The following is a 22,763-nucleotide window of genomic DNA, read 5'->3' as shown; positions in this document are numbered from 1 at the left end:
CTCCTTTTCCCTCCTTCCCCCCTCCCTCCCTCCTTCTTTCCTTCTTTTCTTTCTTTTTTCAAGACAGGGTCTTTCTATCCAACCCTGCCTGGCCTGGAACTCTATGTAGCCCACCAGGCTCAAATGTCAGAGCTTTGCCTCCTCTTCCTTCCAAGTGCTGGGATTAAAGTCCTGTGCCAGTGTGCAAGGCCATTGTGTTTTCTTTTAATCTCTGATTAAAGATAAAACAAAAATGTATATTTACATTTTAATTTGGAAATTTTTGTTAATTTTCATTGAACTCCTTTTAGCTAGTGATTGACTAGCTATGCCTTCAGTCTAAACAAGTGGTGTGTGTTACATTTCTAATGTTTTCTTAGTAGTTGGCTTGCTCTTCATTCTATTAATCACCTTTAGGTTTTTTGTTTGTTTGTTTTGTTTTTGTTTTTCAAGACAGGGTTTCTCTGTGTAGCCCTGGCTGTCCTGGAACTCACTCTGTAGACCAGGCTGGCCTCGAACTCAGAAATCCGCCTGCCTCTGCCTCCCAAGTGCTGGGATTAAAGGCATGCACCACCACCGCCCGGCCACCTTTAGTTTTAAGTAAATAAAATTTTAGTTTTTAATTTAGATCCATACTTAGTATTTTATTCTTTATTGATAGTAAATATAACCAAACTGATTTGGTAACATATATTTAATGAAGGTTAGTCTGAGAACTTTCAATTCTTTGGACAGCTGTCTAATATTTAAATATATTAACTAATTTGCTAATATTAAATTTACTCTTAACTATTTAAAGTTAATTTCTGTAGAAGTAACCTTTTCAAAACAATAACAGTTTATCACTCAATAGTGTACTTTGGTGTAGGATGGTGATGTCCAAATGTGAACATTAGTAGGTGTTATATTTTAAAAACTGCATAGAAATAACTTGGGATATGCTGTGTTTAGCAATGTTGAACAGATTTCTTGCCTATAGAGTTCCTTAGAGTTTTTGATTAAGTACATCAATGAATGCCCTGAAACTCCATGAAGATAATCCACAGCTTTTCCCAAATAGCACTTGTCTGACACAGCAACCCCAGGGACATGCATTCTGTAGAAGACACATTGGGAGACCTCAAAAGGGGCAATTCACACTTTTACCAATAACTGTGGGTTTTATTAGTGTTGCATTCCTTCAAAGTTACTCTGTGGCATAAATAAATGTTTTTACCAGCAAGCTTTGTGTAAAACAGATTACTGATTCAGAAGATGAGAATTTAGAAGACACATAGTTCAGCCAAGCATAGATTTCATGGTCCTCAGGAAAGCTTTCATAGGAATGCATAATTCAAAAAAGAAACTAAAGGAAAATAAGTTTTGTAATGTCTTTCTTGTAAATGCTTATTGAACATTGCTGCTCTCAGGGAGGCAGAGTTGTGTGGGAGCAGCTTGTGTTTCATTGTGAGAGGGAAAGTCTCGGTCCACTCCACATTACGCTGCTAATGCGAAGAGTTTGCTGATGCTGACCTATGTCAAGTCCTCTTTAGTGCTGCAGGGCGCCAGCACTGAGCCGCTGTTTGCCTGGCAGCAGCTGGGAGCTGTGGGTTTCATGAATAGGGTTGATCAGCACTGTGTCTTAAGCTGTCAAGCCAAGAATAGAGCAAAGAAATGGCGTTGCGTGTGAGATGATAAAGCAGAGGGCGGAGCAAGTAGTGGCGGAAGGAAGACCATCGGTGATGGAAGCTGTCGTCAGGAGGGTTCTAGGTCCTCTGCAGTATTCCTTTGATCAGCCAAAGCATAGAGTTATTATAGAAGGTGTAATGTGTTTCCTGTAATGTTTATGAGACGAAACCAAATAGATCTCTATGGAAACATCATGGGACTTATTTTCATTTTGAAATGAAGTGATATATTACCAATTGGATTCAGGAGTGCACAACAAAAGTCTCAGCTAGATGGGAAGTTGAGGCTGGGAGATGTTTGAGCCCAGGAGTTTATGAGATCACCCTGAGCAATCAAGGCTGCAACTGAAGCACCAAGAGGGTTGGGGGGATAGTGACCATGACCAAAGTCAGCTAACAATGTGTGAGTCCGTAAGCTGTATGACAGCCTTGTTAGAAGTCAGGCTGGAAGAGGGGTTCTGTGCAGGGGGTACATCCCTTTTCTTTAACTGGTAGCACTAGAACCTTTATCCCTTCAATATCAGGAAATTACTGTGTTTATAATTAAAAATTAGTGATGGTCTCTCATGAAAGCATGAAACCACCTTTGTGGGAAATCTCAAGGAAGCAGTCATTTAGCCCAGCTAAACACATCTTACGGGAATGACACTGGGTTTTCTTGTATAGTAAAGGTGGATCACATTCTGTAGCGCTAACAGAATGGCTGACATTCTGTGTAACACTCATGTTTTCAGAGTCAAGGAAGAATTGAAAGTTTTGTGGTTTTTTTCCTTTCTACTAAGAGAAACAGTATAATAAAAATTAAAAAAAAAAAAAGGCCGAGGATGAGGTAAGGTAAACCTAGCGACTTGAAGGCTGTGTGGATCTTTCTAAGCGGCAGTACCAGTTTTAGAAAAGCTGGGGGCAGACAGAAGCAGTGTTTGGCAAGGCAGGAGTACCAGGCTTGCTGAGCCAGGCCACTGAGACTGGAGATGAATTCTGTGAGTATTAAATATGAAGATTCACCTGTTTCTATCCTGTCTTAACCTGAGAGGGACAGAGGATGGGCATTGATTCCTTAAGACCAAACACCAGGTAGCTTCTCCCAGCTGGTCCCCGGTGGCCAGCCACTTGCCGACTAACCCTTTGGGGACAGTGCTGCCCTTACCTTTTAGGGTAGACAGGGGAGCATTGCTTTTGCTTTGGTTGTTTTAAACTGTTTTTTGTAATCTTGTCGTGATTGAAAGGGATTTTCTTTAAGGGTAGCGGGTAAGGCTCTTCCTCCCTTAGTGTATGATAGAATAGTGCAAACTATGGCAGCAAACTAAGAGTCCAAGTGAAAAGAAATCCTGTGGACAGGCAGTGAAATGGTCAGTAGGTAAAGATACTTGTTGTCTGACCATGCAGAATGCAAGCCTCATGACCTGAGGTCTATCCTCAGAACCCACAGAAATCTGGAAGGAGAGAACCGACTCCAGAAATTGTCCTCTGACATCTACATGCCTATGCATGAATACACACACCACACACACAAACATCTGGTATGTGTGCCTATGCATGAATACACATACACCACTTATAAATATTTACGCTTGAATAAGAAAGTTTTTAAGAAATTTAGAAAAGAAAATTAGCTGTAATAGTTTCTTTTTATATTCTTTAAACTTTTATGGGTTGGTGAGATGGCACGACAGTTAAAGGTGCTAGCCACAACACCTTCTGCCTCAGAACTGACATAGTAAAAAAAGAGGAAGCCAACTCCTGCAACAAACAACAGCTTTCTTCTCCCTCTGTGTCCCCCATCTCTGTCTCTGTCTCTCTCCTCTCCTCCCACTCTGTGTGTATGTGTGTGTCCATCTTTGTCTCTTGCATGTGTGCTCATACACACACAACATTTGCCTTTATTTAACAAACCTTGTTTAGAAAAATGCAGTTTAATAATTAAATTAAACACTGTCCTCTAAGTGTCAGTGTTTGCTATCTCTGTAATTGTTTGCTAACTTGAGTGCTAATCTGTGTTATGTCACATTGTTTGAAAGGTAAATATTTTAACTTGGGGTGGTGATGAGAACTGAAAATCTAGGCGAGTAGATAATTCTTAGAAAATCGTCCTAATGTTTCTGTTCCTTTTAGCTGGATTCATTACAAAAAGCTAAATGGTTATCAACAGTCTGTGATGTGTTCAGATGAACTGGATTCAAACCTCAGAATCTGCTGAAGACTGCCTTTAATGACGCAGGTGGTTTGTGCAGGGTTCATGATATGTGTCTGGAGCATTGAGTGGCTTCTCCAAGACTAAACGACACTTCATGCAGACCGTATTAAGTAATTAACTTGGTTTTGTTTGGGACTTGGATATTGTAAAAATGCACAAACAGTGGGTGTGTCTTGAGTCATCTTATTCTCATTTGGGGTTGATGGAAATGATGTAAGGACCAAGTAAACGCCTTTTTTTCAGGTGCAAATCCGACCGTGGAACCTAAGTGACAGTGACTTTGTAATGGATGGCTCTCAGCCTTTGGACCCCAGAAAAACTATCTTTGTTGGGGGAGTTCCACGACCCCTTCGAGCTGGTGAGTGGAAATAGAAACAGCACACCAAAAGCGCTGAGTCCCCAGTGCCTTAGCTCTGGCTTTCCAGTCAGCCATCCACAGCCTCCAAAGGGAAGTCTGCCATGGCATTTCACAGAGCGATGTCTTTATGGTTAAGAATTTCCCCCAAAATGCTGTATATTCTTATGGTGCGGGAGTCGATTTCATTAAACCATTCTGTGGAAAGGGTGAGGTCTATTTAGTTCTTTCCTTTTTACCCACATGTTTAAAATAATAATACCTGGCAGTGTGCACACTCATGCCAGTTAGTGTTGATACAGATGACAGTCATCCTGTCAGAAGTTTGCCCAAGTGTCTGGGTGCCTAGGCAGTCAGAAGCCAAGCTACACTTGAGGATTGTACCTGGGAATCAAATTGTACTTCTGAGCCTCCCCAGCAAGGCAGGACCTGATTAATTCTTATGATTTCCAGAAATGAATCTTTAATTATGAGTTTGGAGAAGCTCTTGTTTTGTGGTGGGTTTTTGATGCAGTACTGAGGATTGAACCCAGGACTCACACAACTAGACAAGTATTCATATCCTCAGCCCACCTTCTGCATTTATCCTGACAGTTTCACAAAGTTGCCAGGGTGGCCTGGGACTCACTATGTAGACCAGGCAGGCCTTAGAATCCTCCTGCCTTAATCTTTCAAGTGGCTGAGATTACAGGCCTGTATAACCTGGCCCAACTCTGTTGTTGCTGCTGTTTTGTTTCCAAGGATGAAACACTCGTGCTGCTGAGGGTAAGCTGAGTCCTAATGACCTAGAGACATGAGGTGAGGTGGAATTGAGCTGATGTTTCAGTGGTTAAGCCTGAAGACAAGTCATGAGTAGTGACACATGTCTGTCAGCCAAGCACTCTGGGGTCTGACACAAGATGCTTTTCAAATCTGAATCTTGCCTGAGCTACCACTTACCGAGTGAATACAAAGCCAGCCTGGGTATTTTGAAGGATTCTCAACATTATTTGAATTCTAACTCCAGTCCACATATTAAAAACAAACAAAACTTTACAACTCTATAAAGATATCTTCCTAAATTTGATGGCTCACACTCCTAACTCTAGCACTGAGAGACTGAAGCAGGGAGATTTTTGAGTTTTGGGCTAACCTAGTTAGCCCCTATGTCAAAAAAACAAATGGGATATAATCATAATTCTTTTCTGAAGAACTTTTAAAATATTGGGATTATGGTAATTTTACATTATTTCTAAAAGTCAGAGATTTCTAGATCCATTTTTTCTTCTAATGAAAAAACTGTAACAAAAGAAAGAAAGCAAAGCAAGGAGAACCCTCTTCCTTAGCTGACACCACATGATAAAATCTAGGAAGGGCCACCTCACTGGGAACAACGAGAGTGAAACAAATGTAGCCTTTTAGTCTGAGCTAGCTATGTGTTTGCAGGAACAGGCGATGCGAATGGCCGTGCAGTAGACCACTCGCAACACTGTGGCTGTCGCTGTGCTAGGCTGGAGAAGGACAGGAACCCTCACTGATATCTCAGTGCACATGACTTTTTCAGTTGGATAGGCACTGCTATCCACTGCAGTAACTACAATGCAGTGGGAGCTGTTTCAAAGTTCAACCCCTGCACTCTTTCCACATGAGAATCTTTAAAAGTCCTGCAACTGGACATGGGGGCACCCACTTGAAACCCTAAGCAGAAGAAGGCAGGTCTCCTGAGTTCCAGGTTAGTACACAGTAAGACCCTGTCTAAAAATAATGTCCCACAACCATAAAGTAATACAACTGGCTTTTAACTAGTCAGGCCCTGTCTTAAAGTCACTAGAAGTGCAGTGTATAAGCTACACTCTATCTAATGTTCACCATCAGCAAGATGCTGCAAGTTCTAGAATCAGGCAAAAATGACACTAGGTTATGAGCTGGGCATGGTGGGTCATCTCTGTAATCACTCTATTTAAAAGAAGGCAGGAGGAGCAAGAGTTCAGTGTTATCCTTAGCTGCATAGGAAATTTTATATAGGAAACCAAAGTTTTCAGAGCAGAACACAAGAGTCATATTGACAGTTGAAGACTGAATTACATATATTCTTTTGAAATTTGGTCTTGAAATATAGGACTTTTTTTTAAAGATTTTTTTTGTTTGATTGTTTATTGTGCCTGCCAGAGTTTATGTGCAGCTCATGATACAGGGGCATGTGGAGGCCACAGGGCAGGGCTGGAGTCACAGGAGCTTGTGAGTCCTGTGACGTGGAAAGCAAACCCGGTCCTCTGCAAACACAGCCAACACTCCTGACCTGAGCCAGCTCCAACCATACATGCTTTCTGTGTGATGGATTTTAAGTTCTACCTCGGACCTCACTCAGTAGTTCACACTTTGGCTGTTGGGATAAATTTCACTTTATCCTTGGCCAAAAATTGTCCTTTAACACATCAGAGTGATTGGAATGTTACCACCTATGTTATTCTTTTAGCTCCTTTGAGGTTTTTGTTTGTTTTACTTTTGACATTGTAAGATAGGGACCATGATCACTAATAGGATTTCTAAATTTAGCCTGTATCCACCCGAATAGAAATACCTCTAAAGAAGCAAGAACTGTCCTGATAGGCTTAGGGTAGCCATCAAATTAAATATTCCTACTCTTTGACAAAATCTTTTTTTTTTTTGAGACAGGGTCTCACTCTGATAATTATGTGTCACCAAAGTCATAATTCTCCTGCCAGATCTAAACCATCATACCCAGATCAAACTTCCTTTTTAAGATTCAGGTTGGTAGAGGAAATCACAGCCCTAGAGAAACAAACCTGAGCGTGAAGAAATCTGATGAAGAGCATATCTGGATGAGATTTCTTATCCCTCAGTTGTGGGTAGAGGTCGGGCCGTGCACTCTGCTGTCATCTCTTGCCCCCTTTCTATTACTCCTATGAGTAACAACAGCAAGCTAAGAACGACTTGCCCTAAATGTCTCCCAACTTCCACCCCATTCACCTTGAGTGTGGGAAAAGCTGTATGTAGGTTCATCCTGCCCCCATGTGGCTAATGTTTGCATATTCTTTAGAGAGTCTACAAAAGGACCAAGCAGTTTGCTTTTCTGCTGGCTACAGAGACAACCATATGCTGACCTTTGTCCAAGTGATAGGCGCACCATGTCTTCCTGAGTGCCCATACAGGAAAAACCCTGTGGCGTTAGGACCTCTCCACACCTCTTCACCTGAACAGCAAATTAGCTGGAGTCTCTGCGTTCGAACCATGTTCTTCCCTTGACGACTTCCAGCCTCTGCTCAGACTTGGCCTTGCAGAGCAGCTTCACCTTGAGAGACTGCTGGGTTCCTAGAACCTGTCATTGCTTCTCTGTTATTGCTTCTCTGGTCTTTCTTAACTATTACTTTCTTAATTGCCTCTTTCCTTTCTTTTTCACCCTGCCAATAGTCGGTGGCAGATCCTGAAGTTTCCTTCTTTGCCTTCTCCCTACCCCGTTGCCCTATGATGGCTTTTATGTCCAGATAAAAGCTGGAGAGAATCTACATCTCAGTGTTTCTCAGGGCCATTTGCTTCAGACATTTTGTACAAACATTCTGGTAGTTCACAGAACTTGCATCGCATTCTGATTTGTGACTAAGAAATGTTGTAACCATGTCCCTTTCTGTTCTGAGGTGGTAGATGACAAAAATTGCAGAATATCAAGTTTCTCAGCAGTAGACACTTTTCTCATCCAGTCCCAAGTTCAGTCTGAAGTGACCCAAATAAACTCTAGGTTTGAAGTGCTTGAAGAGCTAAGGACTTTGCAACGCTGGTATGTGTTCCACCCCCTTCTTTCCAAACACACCTTTGCCCATGGATCCTGTCAAACATTGTCATATCCACGACAGACTGAGCCAGCATAAAGCCAAAGTTAGGCTGGGATGAACTGATGTTTATAGAGCAGAGAGGAAGACAGCTTAATTCAAAGCAAAGATTTACGAGCAGGGAGGGGACAAAACGAAGCACTCAGGTGCCGCTGTGTTCTCAGCCTGTGCTTGGAGCTGGCTCATTCATGGTCAGTATTTATGATGACCTTGAGGGGTTGTAAGCAGTAGAGTTTGCATTTTAGAAAGGAGGAGGTATTATTCAAGTAGAGTGAGAAGTCCTTCTGGTCTCTGTGCTTCAGCTCCAGGCTCTGTGCTAATAAAAACTGTTTTTTTCCAGTGGAGATCTGGGAGGGTGTCTAGTTAAAAGAGCAATTTGGGACCAGTTTGATTTAATGAACTTAAATCAAAGTTCCCTTTCTGACTTAGTGCTTCGATGCCATCCATTTAAAAACGTTTTTGGGCTCGTCTGACAGAATAGAAGCCTGTGAGCATGTCTCCTCTTGGCCCCTTGTTAACCAGCATAAAGATTGGGGGAAGCCTAGGGCATTCATTCCCCCTTTCTTTCAGAAGCCAGGACTGTCTCGTTGTCCTGAGGGGGTTCGTGCTTTGTTCCTGCCCATTTTATGTTTATCTCCAAAGAGAAAAAGTGAACTTCTGGATTCACGGGGCTTCGTTCCTCTGCGGCACTACTTGGTTCTCAGTGTCCCTGTCTTAGACATTGCCTTCAGGCTGGCTTTGAAAAGCAGCTAAACAAGAGGAGCAGAACCCTGAGGTAGAGAGTGGATACTCATCAAGACTTCCTTTCTGCCAGGCAGGCCTTTAGTCCCAGCACTTGGGAGGCAGAGTCAGGCGGGTTTCTGAGTTCAAGGCCAGCCTGGTCTACAGAGTGAGTTCCAGGACAGCCAGGGCTACACAGAGAAACCCTGTCTCAAACAAACCAAAACAAAACAAAACAAAAAGACTTTCTTTCTGGTGAGCTAACGTTTTTTTTCTTATGTCTAAAGAATCAGGAGCTGGTCCAGGGAACTATAACAGGTTCAGATTCAACTTCAGAAGTCATGAGAATACTGTATGCTTCCCACAGCTACATTCTTTCTGGTTCCCTCTCTGGTGTGTGGCACGATGAGGCTCAGTGTGGGACCAGCACGGGAACACATTACTCACAGTGTTCTTATTGATGCTATGGAAGCTATCATGAAGTGATACGAGTATGTGGTCGAAAATACAGTGTGCCTTTGCGCATATCTATGAACCTGCCACCTTCTCACTTCTGTGGTGACGAGACAGACTCTGAGAACACTGGGAGTGGTCAGAAGCGGCGTTGAGGCACTTCCTTGTAGACTCTTCACTGTTGCCTGCATGACCTCCATGTGGACCCCACACTCCTTTGCCTACATGCCCAATTCTTGAGCCTTCATCTTCCTTGGGTTAATGTTTCTCACTGTGCTGCAGGGAATTGTCCTATCCACTCTCTCTACTGAAGGGGATTTAGGCTGAGGATTCACTGTCATAGGCTTACTCAATAGGACATACCCTTGATTGAGGACTCAGTTTCACGGCAAGGTTATGATTCATCTGTGCAGACACAGATGAAGGAATCCATGAAGATTTAATTGTCTAGACAATTACTAATTGTCTTGATTTTCTCTCACCCTTCTTTTTTTTTTTTTTTTAAAGATTTACTTATTTATTTTATATATATGAGTACACCGTAGCTGTCTTCAGACACACTGGAAGAGGGCATTGGATTCCATTACAGATGGTTGTGAGCCACCATATGGTTGCTGGGAATTGAACTCATGACCTCTGGAAGAGCAGTCAGTGCTCTTAACCACTGAGCCATCTCTCCAGCCCCTCTCTCCCTTCTAGAAAGTCAAAATGTCAGCCTATCTTTTCATCCTTGCTTTCTTCTCTTCAGAAGAAAGGGGCGTTTGTGGGACTCTCCTGTATTCACTAATGATATTCACTGTAGAGAAACTTCTAAACCTAGCCTCTAAAGTAGTTGTATGTTGCAACATTTGCTGGTAAACTTACATCCTCTATTTTAAAAAGAATAATGAAAAACTTGGAGCACTTTAGAGCACTTGCTGTTCACTCATGAGGACCAGAGTTTCAAGTCCCAGCACCCACACTGGGTGGCTCCCAGAGGCCTAGTAATTCCAGATCCAAGGGTTTCAACACCTTCATCCAGTCTCTGCAGACACTTGAACATATACAAATAAAAATAAATACTAAAAATGGGAAGCTCGCAGAATGGAGATTTGTAGAACTTAAGAGAAGTTTACTCTGTTTCTCTTAGTCACCCATCCCTTACAAGATGGATTAAGTTTCTCTTTCTGCTGTCTTTCAGTATTAAAATTATTGAAAAGGGATTACTTATTGAAAAGGTAAGACTACTTTTTAAATATTGGAACCCTAGTTAATATTTAAGGGACACCATTCTAGCTTTTAAGCATAGTATGAGTTCAGGAAGACTTACCGGATCAATTGTAAAGAGTTTTTTGTTTTTTATTTTTTCCTTCAAAGGTGATCATAACATAGACTTGCTGCAGTTAAAATATAGACATGGAGGGCTTGCATAGCATGCATGAGCCCTGAGTTCAGGCCTCGGGACCACTAAAGCTAGGTGTGGTGGCACATACTTGTGATCTTAGTACTTAAGAGGTAGAGGCAGGAGGATAATGAATTTAAGATCATCCTTAGCTACACAGAGAGTTTGAAGCCAGCCTGGGCTACGTGAGAACAACAAAAAGTTTTTTACTGCCCACCACCCCCCAAAATTCATGAATTAGATAAAAATTTGTCAGTTTCCTCAAGAACTCTTTCTTTAGCCATTTTGGGTTTGTTTATTTTATTTTATTTTATTTTTTAGCCTTTTAACAAATTGCCTTTCACGTCAGTTAAACATTATTGCTCAAATATCTGGAGACTTTTTGATGACCAAGAAAATACTGTAGAACTCAGGAGAAAGCTCAATCCATAAGCAAGATTTTGATCCCCAGAACCCATATAAGCAAGTGATAACCAGGCACAGTAAGGGATGCTTCTAGGCTTACAGTCTCAGCAGTGAGAAAGCAGTGCTAGGAGGATCTTTGAGACTCAGTGGCCAGTCAGTCAGCCAGCCTAACAGGCAAGCTTTAGGGCCCAGTAAGAAACCACTGTATCAGAACGAGGGTGGAGAGCTCCAGAGGAATGGCACCTGAGGTTAGCCTCTGTTGTCCTCACATATGTGCACACACATACAAAATGACTATATAGCCCATGAATGGAAATTATTTTTACATAATTTTTTAAATTCATAATTGGGTGAGAGTCCCTCCTTCTTATCAGAAGTGGTTAACTGCCAGTAATGTCAGTCATGATGTAGTCTTTGGCACATGAAGATGACTTTCAACTGAAAGATTCACAAAGTTATGGAATGTTTATGGAAAGAGCCTTCTGGAATCAGGATCCCTGAACTCCTTTGGAGACTGCTGCGGTACAGACATGCATGCGGAAACACTAACTCCTCTTTAAGCAGAGCTTCCACCTTCTGGCTTGCTTCCTTCATACTTCAGGGGCCCTTTGAGTCTGTAGTGTGGAAGACAATGCTGTGTGATTCCTTTCTGGCTTTCTTTGCCTGGCCACAAGAGTGTTTTCTCTTTCCTATTCCAGAGCATACCTGGTCTTTGGGAAATTAGTATCTAATTACCTAGGCCTTGGTATTACTTATGTCTCCAAGAGAAATTCATTAATGGATATGATTTGCATACAGTCCTCCCTTCAGTAGCCTGCTTTCTGTTCAGAAAAACACTGTCCACGTGAGGAAAAGGTTAAGTCATCAGAAGATGAAGTGTGAGGAAACCACTGACCTCTGATATTCAGGGTACAGGTGCAGTTCTTGTTGCATTGTGCAAGTGAATGTATTCGAGGTCCTGTCCAGAAACTGCAGTACAATTCACTTGGCTTTAACCTGCAGTGCTCCCGGCTCTTGGGACTCAGTGACTGACAATCATGGGGCAGTTGGGATGGTTTTGTGCTGCTTGGCCTTCCATACCACTTACTCTTGGGCTAGCTGCTGCTAGCTCACTTTCTCACTGGAAACTTATTGCTTTGTTATAAGTCATTCTTCCTTTAAAAAAAAAACAGTGGACATTTAGGAAAAAAAATCAATGTTAGGCAGTCTAGTATACAGAGAAATTTGAAGTGCAATGACAGCCTTTCTGACAAGATGACAGTTCTTCTTACTGCCTTTGCAACCTCATTATGCCAGAATGAATTGGTTTTACATCTGTTTGAAGAACCCAGGGGTGACCTAACACACTGTGATTGGGCCCACAGAACCCGTGCCCGACCCCACCAGAAGAATGTGGTGGTGTTTGCAGCATTGGCGCTGGTCATTGTCTATTTTTCCCTGTTTTCTCCTTTTCAAGTGCCATATGTAGGTTTTGAAGGAAAATGGGTTTAGGTCTCTTCCGAGGGGTAGGCCTGAGTCTTTGGATTTAGACTGTGGCCTGGAAGGAATGGCCATAGCCAGAGATGGTGCTTTCAAGTAACCAGTTACCTTCAGGCAGTTGGCAGCACAGGTAAGTGCCACGTGTCTCTCGGGGGTACCCTGATTGACGGTGGGCGTGCTTTTTTAATGTCAGACCTTTGGAATGTTCCAATTCCAAAATAACTTCTCTATAAGCATTTTGTAAATATACCAAAATCAAGGCAAGAACCATGGCGAGGACTGTAGACTGGACCGTTAGCTTAGACCTCCAGCAAGATTGCCGGGTGTGTGTTTTTAACAGCTCAGAGACAATGTCCTGTCTATACATTGCTATTCTTATTAACTGCTGTTGATATTTAGACTTTAGCATGAGATGCTGTGAAGATTTTTTTCAGGTGGGATAGAATCTACTCTTCATTATCATTTTTTATCAATGCCAGGGTTTACATTTGTAGACACATTGTCTCTAGATAGAGTAAGGACTTGACTCTGCAGCTCTAAGAAGGCAGTGAGGCATCGGAAGCTGTGTTCACTCTCAGGCTCTGGAATAGTTACTTCTCCATAACTTGTGAGGCCACCACAAATTGCTTTACCGTCCCAGGCCCAGGACAGTAGGCTAAGGAGTTCCTTCAGACCTTAGGACAGATCACCACTGCAGTGCTCCTTTAATACTGTGCTTTGGTTATGGCTGCATAATCCCCTGTGGATATACACATAAATTGTTTTGTATTTTATTTTAAACTGTCCAGTGAGTAGCTCTTCTATTGGAGTTGAAGGACTAATGCGGATATTCTTCATAAGCTTTCACCTGGGTTTTCTTTTGGTAGTTAGACTGCATGATCCCCCTTTTCCTGGGTGAGGAGCTCCAAAGAGTTATACATAGACATGTTTATTTTCTTACAGTTGAACTGGCAATGATAATGGACCGTTTGTATGGTGGTGTTTGCTATGCTGGCATTGACACAGACCCAGAGCTGAAGTACCCGAAAGGTGCTGGGCGTGTTGCGTTCTCCAATCAGCAGAGCTACATTGCAGCCATCAGTGCGCGCTTTGTGCAGCTTCAACACAACGACATTGACAAACGGGTAAGCCACCACTCAGGATGGAATAGCTATGGGGAGGGAATGAAGTTTGCTTTGTGCAGTTCTGGGGCAGACAGTATTTTGTGATCATAAGAGAGCAGCTATACCTCGAATGGCATTAGGCTATGAGTCCATGAAGGTTGTCTGAGGAAGAGCACAGCCTCAGTGTTTTAGATGTGGATGAACCTCCTGCCTTCCTTCTTTTTCTCCCCAGGGTGATGGAAATAGATCTGCAAAATTTAGTGTACCAAAGCAGTAGCAATGCCTTAATAAAGACTGAGAGCCAGTCACCTGTTGGACCCAGGCAGTGCTCTTAAAACAAACTTGAATTGACATGTTTAGAAGTAGATATAAAATTTTGAACCCACATTTTTTAAATTGTAACATCACACTTAATAGTAATCATGGGAACCCAGTACTATTCCCTTCAGTCTTCTCTCTAGCTTCACCTAGTTTTACTACTCAGGGCACACATGCATGCATACACACATGTGTGCATACACACATGCATGTTATATCACCTGCCATCCACTCATTGTTGTCACCTGCTTGGGCTCCAGGCATTGAGTGAGCTTCCTTTGATCTAAAGAGAGAACGTGGGGGTGCTGAGGGAGTGGGTGTGCTCTGTTGGCTTTGTGGACAGTTCCCCACTGTTGGGGAGGTTGGGAGGATGGAAAGAGAGTATCTGATTGCAATACACAAAGGAGAACACCATGTCTTGACTGTCTGCATGTAAGTGTACAGCGGCTGTTCTTGCTTCTCAATGGAGGTGATCCTTGAGGCACTGGCTAGATTGGAATGAATGAAGAAGTATCGTACTGTGGCGCTTTGCACACCCTCTGCCGTCCTCTTTGATTCTGTGTAGCAGTGTTCCTAGCATCTTAGTGGAAATTTCCCTTGGTCATGTACTTTTCATGTTCAGCAAAACTATGTTTTGTTAACATGTGTTCTGATCAAATTACAAAAGCCAGTGCTTAGAGTAAATATTCTATGGTTCCTTGAAAGTAGGTAATAATAGTGGTTTCTTCGTTAATTTTTTTTTCATTTTGAATAGTTTCTGAGATTCCTAGGTAGTTCATGTTCCATGGCTCTGTTCATCTTTGAGTTCATCCACACTAACAGCTAAGCGCTTCCACGTTGTACCAGTGCCTTTAGAAGAGACTTCTAAGAGAAAGTAGCTGAATAGATTAATTTCATATGAATTTAGATTTTTTAACTTATATGCATTATAATAATGCTTTTATGAAAGCCACCTTTCACCACCATCCCTCCAGTTCTTCCCCTATTCCCTTTTAAACCTTTTCCCGCTTAACTTCATGTGCTGTTTTTAAACCCATTGCGGTCACCCAGTGCTGCCTATGTGTTCATGGGTGGAGAACCATCTCCTGCAGCATGGATAGCCTTTCAGAGACCACGTCCCTGAAGAACTCCTGGCCCTCCTCCCCAGCAGTCATCAGTTGCTACTAGTTCCTCTGCCTGGGGTGGGACATGTCGGGATCATCCCCATCCGTGTTGAGATTTTGGTTGGCTTGACCTCCTGTGGCTCTTGTGCGTGTAAGTCACAGCTACTGTGAGTTTGTGTGTGCGATTGCCCTACATGTCCAGTACATACAATTTTACTGCAGATGTCTGCTACCTCTGGCACAATCTTTCTGCCCCTCTTCTGTGATGATCTCTGAGTGTTGGGGTTTAGGGGTTGTTACAGATGTCTCATTTAGAGCTGAACACTGTACAGTCTCTTGTTCTCTGCATACTGGCCAGTTATTGGTCTCTGTATTCATTGTCATCTACTACAAGAGAGGTTTCTCTGATGAGGACTGGCAGATACACTTTTCAGTGGATATAAAGATAAGAACTTAAGGACAGTTACTGCTTTGTCTATTTAGCAGAATATTCACTCAGCCATGGGTTATGAATTCCAGTTTATGGAATGGGCCTTAAATTCAAACAGAAAGTACTGTCTACTCTCTTAATCACTGCACCAGTGGGCACAGCTTACCATGCCAAGATGTATGTCTTGTTAGCACATGTATCTGACCAAATTAGAATAACTATTCTATGGACTCCTTGAGAATAAGGGGGGTTTTGTTAATTAAAACTAATTTTTTTCAGGATTTTGAAACACTCTAAGTTCATGGTGACTCAGAAAAATAACAAATATTCAACTCTCCTGGTTTTTCAAGTACCCAAGCTTCCTCCTTCCTAACAGTAATTCTCACACAGACACAGAGAGAGGCACAGTGTCTCTCTGACTTGTCCCCAGTGCAGACCTATTGCTTGGTTCAATCTGAGATTTTCAATAAACTTTTTTGAATTCACACATGGTGCTTTTTGGAGAGTTCTCTTAACTACTGCTACTGTGACTGGGTCCTGCCTGCTTATGCCTGTTCATCTGGATGTCTGATACATTTACACTCAGACTGTAATCTCACCTGTCACTGGTAAATCTGGGTAAAATAAAATTTACTCAGAGAACATTAGATCCTCATCAGTATGAAAGTAGCTTTCTTCATTCCCCTCTGAGGATGATAAATTGGAAGGGGGAGTGTTTATTCTTCAATAATCATCCAAGTGGGAGCACTGGGAATCATTGAGAGTGGCTGAGTCTCTGCATGGCTCTTCCTTCCCTTGGAGCCCCACTCATCCTATCTTTGTTTGCCCTGACCTTTATGAAGACCATTTCCTTCACTGGGAGGAGTGGGAACCTGGATTCCTCTTGAGTTGGGCTTCTTTTCGGTCGTTGACCTGTAAACATTAAAATCCTTCCTCTACGTTACGTCCCTTCTTGTCCTTGCATTGAGCATAGCACGTGATGCTTGCCACCTCAAGTGTTTTAGACTCATTCATACTTTTATGTCTACTCATCTTTCTACGGAACTTTAAATTTGAGCTTTGTAGAGAGCTTTCACCATATAAAAGTATGGTTGTCTTTCCTTAAACAGTACCCTTACAGAGTCTCTCTGTCGTGTGAGCGAGCATCTTTCCTGAATAACACCTCCAGGGTTTTAGCAATAATCTCATCGTAAAGCTTCTGAAACTTGTGCTAAAAGTCATGGTCCTGTGTCCACCACTACCCATAATCCATTGTGTTGCTATTGCAGATTCTAAGGTGCTGCTCTTTCCTTCCTTCCTCTATGAGCCTGGAGTTGTCTTTAAGCCCTGCTGTTTCAAGTAGCATCAGCCTCCATCACCTCCTTTGCTGTCTGCAAAGGTGTAAGTGTAGATTGAGGGACCATGGCACACTGAGGCCACTCCTTTTCTCTTGGCAGCCTTTATCCCCTGCACTGCTTACTTCTCGAGAAGAATGATGGAGGCCAGCCGCAAAGCAGCTGTGCTTGGTTGGCCATCAGGTTTACAGTTCATTAAGTGTCTGGGACCTTGAGAGTCTGGCTGGTGTCCACTCTCATCAGTGCAGGTGTGTAAGAAGAAATCTATACAGTATGCATCTTTTTCCTGTCCACTGAAATTTTCAGCAAAGTCATCTCTTGACAATATATATGTGTTTATTATTATGTTGCTAAGGTTAATATTCTAGATGGAGTGATTTATGGAGAAACATTACCTTGGCAGATTTAATTTTCTTCAGCCATCTCAAGAGAATTACTGACTTACATATTTCTGTAAAACATGTCAGTATCAACATTCATTGAAACGTCAATCATGTAGCCCTCACATTTTGCTTTTCTGTCACTCAACCATTAATTTCACAATCTTTGAGGACAGGTGGTTCATAACAGCTTTATTTAGCTGTTTTATGACATTGATATCTATAATTACCCCATTTAAGAATCAAATTCAGCCAGGCAGTGGAGGCACATGCCTTTAATCCCAGCACTTGGGAGGCAGAGGCAGGAGGATTTCCAAGTTCGAGGCCAGCCTGGTTCCAGGACAGCCAGGGCTATACAGAGAAACCTTGTCTGGAAAAACCAAAAAAAAAAAAAAAGAATCAAATTCAAATGTCTTTAGTATATTTGTACCATTGTGCACCTGTCGCCAAGATGGGTTTTAGATCACAGAGGTATTTTCACATCCAACCTTGTGTGTGTGTTAAGAGGATCAGCTGTGTATCAGTTACACAGGGAGCAGGCACTCACTGCCTGTATCCTCTGTATTCACCTGGCTCATCAGGAGAGACCCTGCTTAGTTAATTGTGCTCTTCAGAGTCAGGAACAAAGTCATCCAGGCACTACTAAACCCTGTTGTGGATGTGTCTCAGCATCCTTTGTTGAAGGAGCTGCTACATCCTCATGACAGTGGGTTTCTGCTGCGGGCATGTCTAGCCACAGGAGCACTAACAGAACTAACGGGCCATGGCTCGTAGTCCTTACAGATCCATGCCTTGATCTCTACTCTGACACATATGTACAAGGAGTATCTGGTACAGGAAAAGAACTTGATTGTGTGTAGAGTAAATTAGGGTGAATGTGCTGTCTCTCACTGAACATACAGAGTTGCTACCTCATAGTCTGTCTCTAAGTCATTCTATTTTTGTTTTTATTTTGCTTTTAGACAGGGTCTCCCAGGATGACCACAAACTTACAATCTTCTAGCCTCAGCCTACTGGGTGCTGGGGTTATAGTCATCTGCCACCTCTTCTGGCCCATTTAAAGCAATTGGAATATTCTAATAAGCTCATAATTTAAAATAAATAACTCCCCTATTTAAACCATTTAGTTACAGTCTACTGCCTTTTGGATGAAGGTTAAAACAAACAAACAAAAAACCTTAAACTTTACTAAGTGACCCTTCATATACTACACGCTTGCTTTCCTTTCCTACCTTCCTCATCCTGAGCCAGTCATACCTGGCCTTGCTCTCCATTTCTCATATTTGCCAAAAGGGTCACAACCCAGAGGTTGAGAACCGTTGGTTAGGTGCATATGATCCTGGGGCGGTTAATGCAGGAAAGTTAGAAGTTTGAAACCCACCTGAGCTATGTTGTGAGTTTGATATCCACTTGAGTTACATAGTGAGACATTCTTCAAAAAAATAAAAAATAAAAAGGCCGAGTGCTGGCAGTATACACCTTTAATCCCAGCACTTGAGAGGCAGAGACAGGAGAATCTCTTGAGTTTGAGGCTAGCCTAGTCTATAAATCAGGTTCCAGGACAGCCAGGCTACATAGAGAAACCTTGTCTTCAAAAATAGATAGATAGATAGATAGATAGATAGATAGATAGATAGATAGATAGATAGATAGGCAGGCAACAACAAAAGACTTTTACTTGTTTCAATATTTAAATAACTTTTCAGGAATGTCTACTGCATGGAACAAGGGGTATGGAAAATTGCTGGGACAGCTTCAGTATCTTTCTGGATGTACTAGAGCATTAACAAAATAAGTTTGAAGATTTCCTGTGCTTTTTACAGTTATTTTGATTTTTATAACTTTTGTAGACAAGGTCTAACAATATCTTCCAGGCTGGCATTGAACTCTGACCCTTAGGGTATAATCAGTTATGCTCATTCATATCTCTACTCTATGGAGAATCATTGCTCTACTAACTTGAGAACTGACTCTTCCTCCAGTGTTGTGTGACCTTAAGGAAGGTCAGAGGGTTCTGTGGTAATAAGACCTCCTGCCTAAGTGTCCAGTGTTCCAGAGATGAAGAAAGGAGCAGATTGGTGGGTGGTTTGGGTGATTGCTGGGCACAGAGATGTTATTTATTTGTATTATTGAGTGTAACAGCCCGTGCTGCCGCACGTTCGGGGGCCACTTTGTAACAGCCCGTGCTGCCCCACATTGAGCACCACTTTGTAACAGCCGGAGCTGCCCCACATTCGGGGGCCACTTTGTAACCGTTCTACTGCTCCGGTTCCATGGGTCAGGGTCTAGCAAGAGAGAGATGGAGGCACAAGAGACACGAAGAATGGAGTCAAGACAGGGAGTCTGATCAAGTCTCTCTTATTGAAAGGAAATCCTGGGTATTTATACCCTTTACCATGTGCCTTGCAGCGTGGATATCACATGCGCCTAGCTAGCAGTGTGGAGACCATACTCACCTAGCAACGTGGAGACCACGTGTGCCTAGCTGCTGGTGGCACTAAACAGCAAAACAAGATATGTGAGAAAAACAAGATGTTTATCAGAGTGTGCTCAGCTGTTGTGGGCTGTTGAAAACAAGTCTCTTGTCAGGGTATATATGGTTCGAGATGGCTGTAAAGATGACAGCCACTTTCGGCTAGGAGTCGGCTCCCAACAATTGATGAACCTGGCCCACTTAACCTATGCCCCACCGTACGTCCACAGCTAATTATCGTCTCCCTGCCCCCCCCCTTTAACCTACCTGTGTAGTCCCTTAGTTTAAGGGACATGCTTAGTTGAAGATAACACTAAAAACACGTCACCGAGCCATCAGTGTGCCAGCACTGTCTGGATGGTAGCCAAGACACACACTAGTAGGGATTTCAAGTTCCCTTCTCATCTTCCTTTTAATGGACTAGAGGGTTTTCTTTTCTATCTTGCTGAGAAAGAAATGCTTTTCTAGTAAGAATCTTCTCTCACATAATGAAAAGATTTTGAACCTTAACTAGAATGGAAATTAGTATTAAATTTTGCTTATATCCTTTTTAATGTTTTTTTGGGGGTGTGGGGAAAAAAACTGAAACAGTCTTAAACTACCTAAGTATAACAAGAGCAGAAGATGGTCTCTGTACTCCTTCTGTCTGTTTTAATGGTATTCCTAGAAATGATGACAGATGAACGCTTCCAGGCCGAGAACCCTGACACCCAGTCCTCTGCATAGCTGCATAGCTCACTTCTGTGTCACTCACACCTGAGAGACTCCTGCCAGGGGAAAAGGAAGCCACTAAAAATGGGGACTCTTTTTTTTTTTTTTTTTTTTGGCTTTTTGAGACAGAGTTTCTCTATGTAGTCCTGGCTGTCTTGGAACTCACTCTGTAGACCAGGCTGGCCTCGAACTCAGAAATCCGCCTGCCTCTGCCTCCCAAGTGCTGGGATTAAAGGCGTGCGCCACCACCGCCCAGCTGGGGACTCTTTTTTTATATGGGATTTTCCTACTATTTTGTCTGCTGTATATATGATAATTATAAAACAATATAAGGAATATAAAAGTCAGTTGAATCACACTCAGTCTAGCAAAAATCTCTGACTGGATTGACATGAGCAGTCTGTCTGTCAGAATCTGAGCCTAAGCTGGCTTTGGGAGGCTTGAACAGTGTTGTGGGTGAACACTGGGTAAACTCTGCTATTTCAGCCCATAAAAGCTTTCTCTCTAGTGAGAAGGATATAGATTAGAACCAGCCAATATAAGGTCTTCATTCTAGTACTAACAGACCTTATAGTGTGCAAATATGGGTGTGGTTTGTATACATGTTTGCATGAATGTATGTACATGTATGTGGAGGCCCACAGTTATCATCAGGTCATGTTCCTCAGTCATTCTTCACCTGGCTTATTGAGTCAGGGTCTTTTAGTAAACCTAGAGCTTACCAATCCATCTAGCAGAGCTAGCCAGCTTGTTCCAAGGATCCCTGGCCTCTGCCTTCCAAGTGCTAGAATTGCAGGCAGTTGCCATGTGTGCAAGCTTTTATGTGGCTTCGTGAGAACCAAGTCCAGTCCTCAGAGCTGCTGAGCAGTTCACTGAGTCGTCTCCCTAGCTCTTCTCTAGATCTTAATAGAACAGTGGCTCCCCGTCCCTGTGAGTGAGTGAGTGTGAGTGTGAGTGTGTGTGTGTGTGTGTGTGTGTGTGTGTGTGTGTGTGAGAGAGAGAGAGAGAGAGAGAGAGAGAGAGAGAGAGAGAGCACTTTGAAAACCATAAGCCCTGTCAACATTTAGCAGCACGGATAGATGACACACTGATTTCTGTGACTCCGAACGGTTGGTATTGGAGATCACCTGGGAGTTGCTCATTAAAGGCTATAATTAGATTTTGCATAATAAAGAGAATCATAAACTTCAGGCGAAGGATAAGTTTGTTGTTTTTTAGTTTCTAAACAGGAGGACTCTGGGAGGGCAGGTCTGTCCTACCCAGGATTTCACTATGACTGGCTCCTCTAGTTACCATTTCCTAAAGTGTTCTGTGAACCACGAGTCTCGGGATTTGTTCTAAATCTTCTCTTGTTTAAAAATCTGTCTAAGCATCAAAAAAGTTTGAAAATGCTTGCTTAAAGTAGTTAGGTATATAGTTTATCTAAGACATATTAGAATTTTTTACATGCTAAGTTCATTGTAAACATCCAAGAAAGAGGCACGTATTCACACAAATAGTTTCCACATTATAAATTAAAATTTTGCCGGGCGGTGGTAGCGCACGCCTTTAATCCCAGCATTTGGGAGGCAGAGGCAGGCGGATTTCTGAGTTCGAGGCCAGCCTGGTCTACAGAGTGAGTGCCAGGACAGCCAGAACTACACAGAGAAACCCTGTCTCGAAAAAACAAAATAATAATAATAGTAATAATTAATTAATTAATTAAAATTTTTAATTAGCACATAACATATAAAGATTTCATTGTGACATTTTCATAAGTAGTCACAGTTTTTTTATCATAGGACTCTTCTAAGATATATTGTGTATGAAGAATAATATTCTAGGAAAAATACTGTTTTCAACTTTTTCTCCTTTTATGTTCGAATTACATGAAAGAAGAGCACAATTTAATACACAGTTGATTATTTTTCCTTCCTCAGTCCTCCCTCCCTCCCTCCCTCCCTCCCTCCCTCAACCTTCCTTCCTTCCTTCCTTCCTTCCTTCCTCCCTTCCTCCCTTCCTTCCTTCTTTCCTTCTTTCTTTTTTTCTTTCTTCTAAGTGTGTCACCTTTCCAGGTACGGATTATTTGGGCGAGGCAACTGTATTCTGGGCATGTCTGTGATAATGACAGGACATTGAAGGTGTAGTTGATAGCCCTTTAGTTTATGACTTGCTTGTGGTATTAATGATCAAACACAGGGCCTCTTTAATGCCAGGCATGAGGTTCACCGTGGAGCTGCATCTCCAGCCTGAAAACTTACCTCTTTGCTTTGGTTACTTGAGATTACTCAGTGCTTTTTTTCTAAGGCATCTAAACTGACTCCATATTATTTTTAGTTGACTTGTCCTTGATGATTTTAAACCTGTGTTTAATGTGAGCTGTCCTACATGGGTGCCAGGCATAGAACGTGTCCTCAAGAAGCACAGTGCACATAGCTAATCACTGAGCCCTCTCTAGTGCACATAGCTAAT

The 22,763-nt window shown here is 42.3% G+C and overlaps 1 protein-coding gene across 1 annotated transcript in view; it reads left to right on the top strand.

The window, feature by feature from the left end:
- The window catches only part of Cpeb3 (cytoplasmic polyadenylation element binding protein 3), a 183,262-nt gene that overhangs the window by 147,801 nt on the left and 12,698 nt on the right, over nt 1-22,763 (top strand). The window contains exons 8-9 of the mRNA XM_028773477.1: nt 4,084-4,198; nt 13,403-13,584. Of these exons, the coding sequence (XP_028629310.1) occupies nt 4,084-4,198; nt 13,403-13,584 (297 nt within the window). The remainder of the gene's footprint in view (nt 1-4,083; nt 4,199-13,402; nt 13,585-22,763) is intronic.

The sequence above is a fragment of the Grammomys surdaster genome, unplaced genomic scaffold, assembly GCF_004785775.1.
Source record: "Grammomys surdaster isolate TR1022 unplaced genomic scaffold, NIH_TR_1.0 229, whole genome shotgun sequence".
NCBI lineage: Eukaryota > Metazoa > Chordata > Mammalia > Rodentia > Muridae > Grammomys > Grammomys surdaster.
Note: the sequence above shows the minus strand (reverse complement) of the source record. Positions and strands in the feature narration are given on the sequence as shown.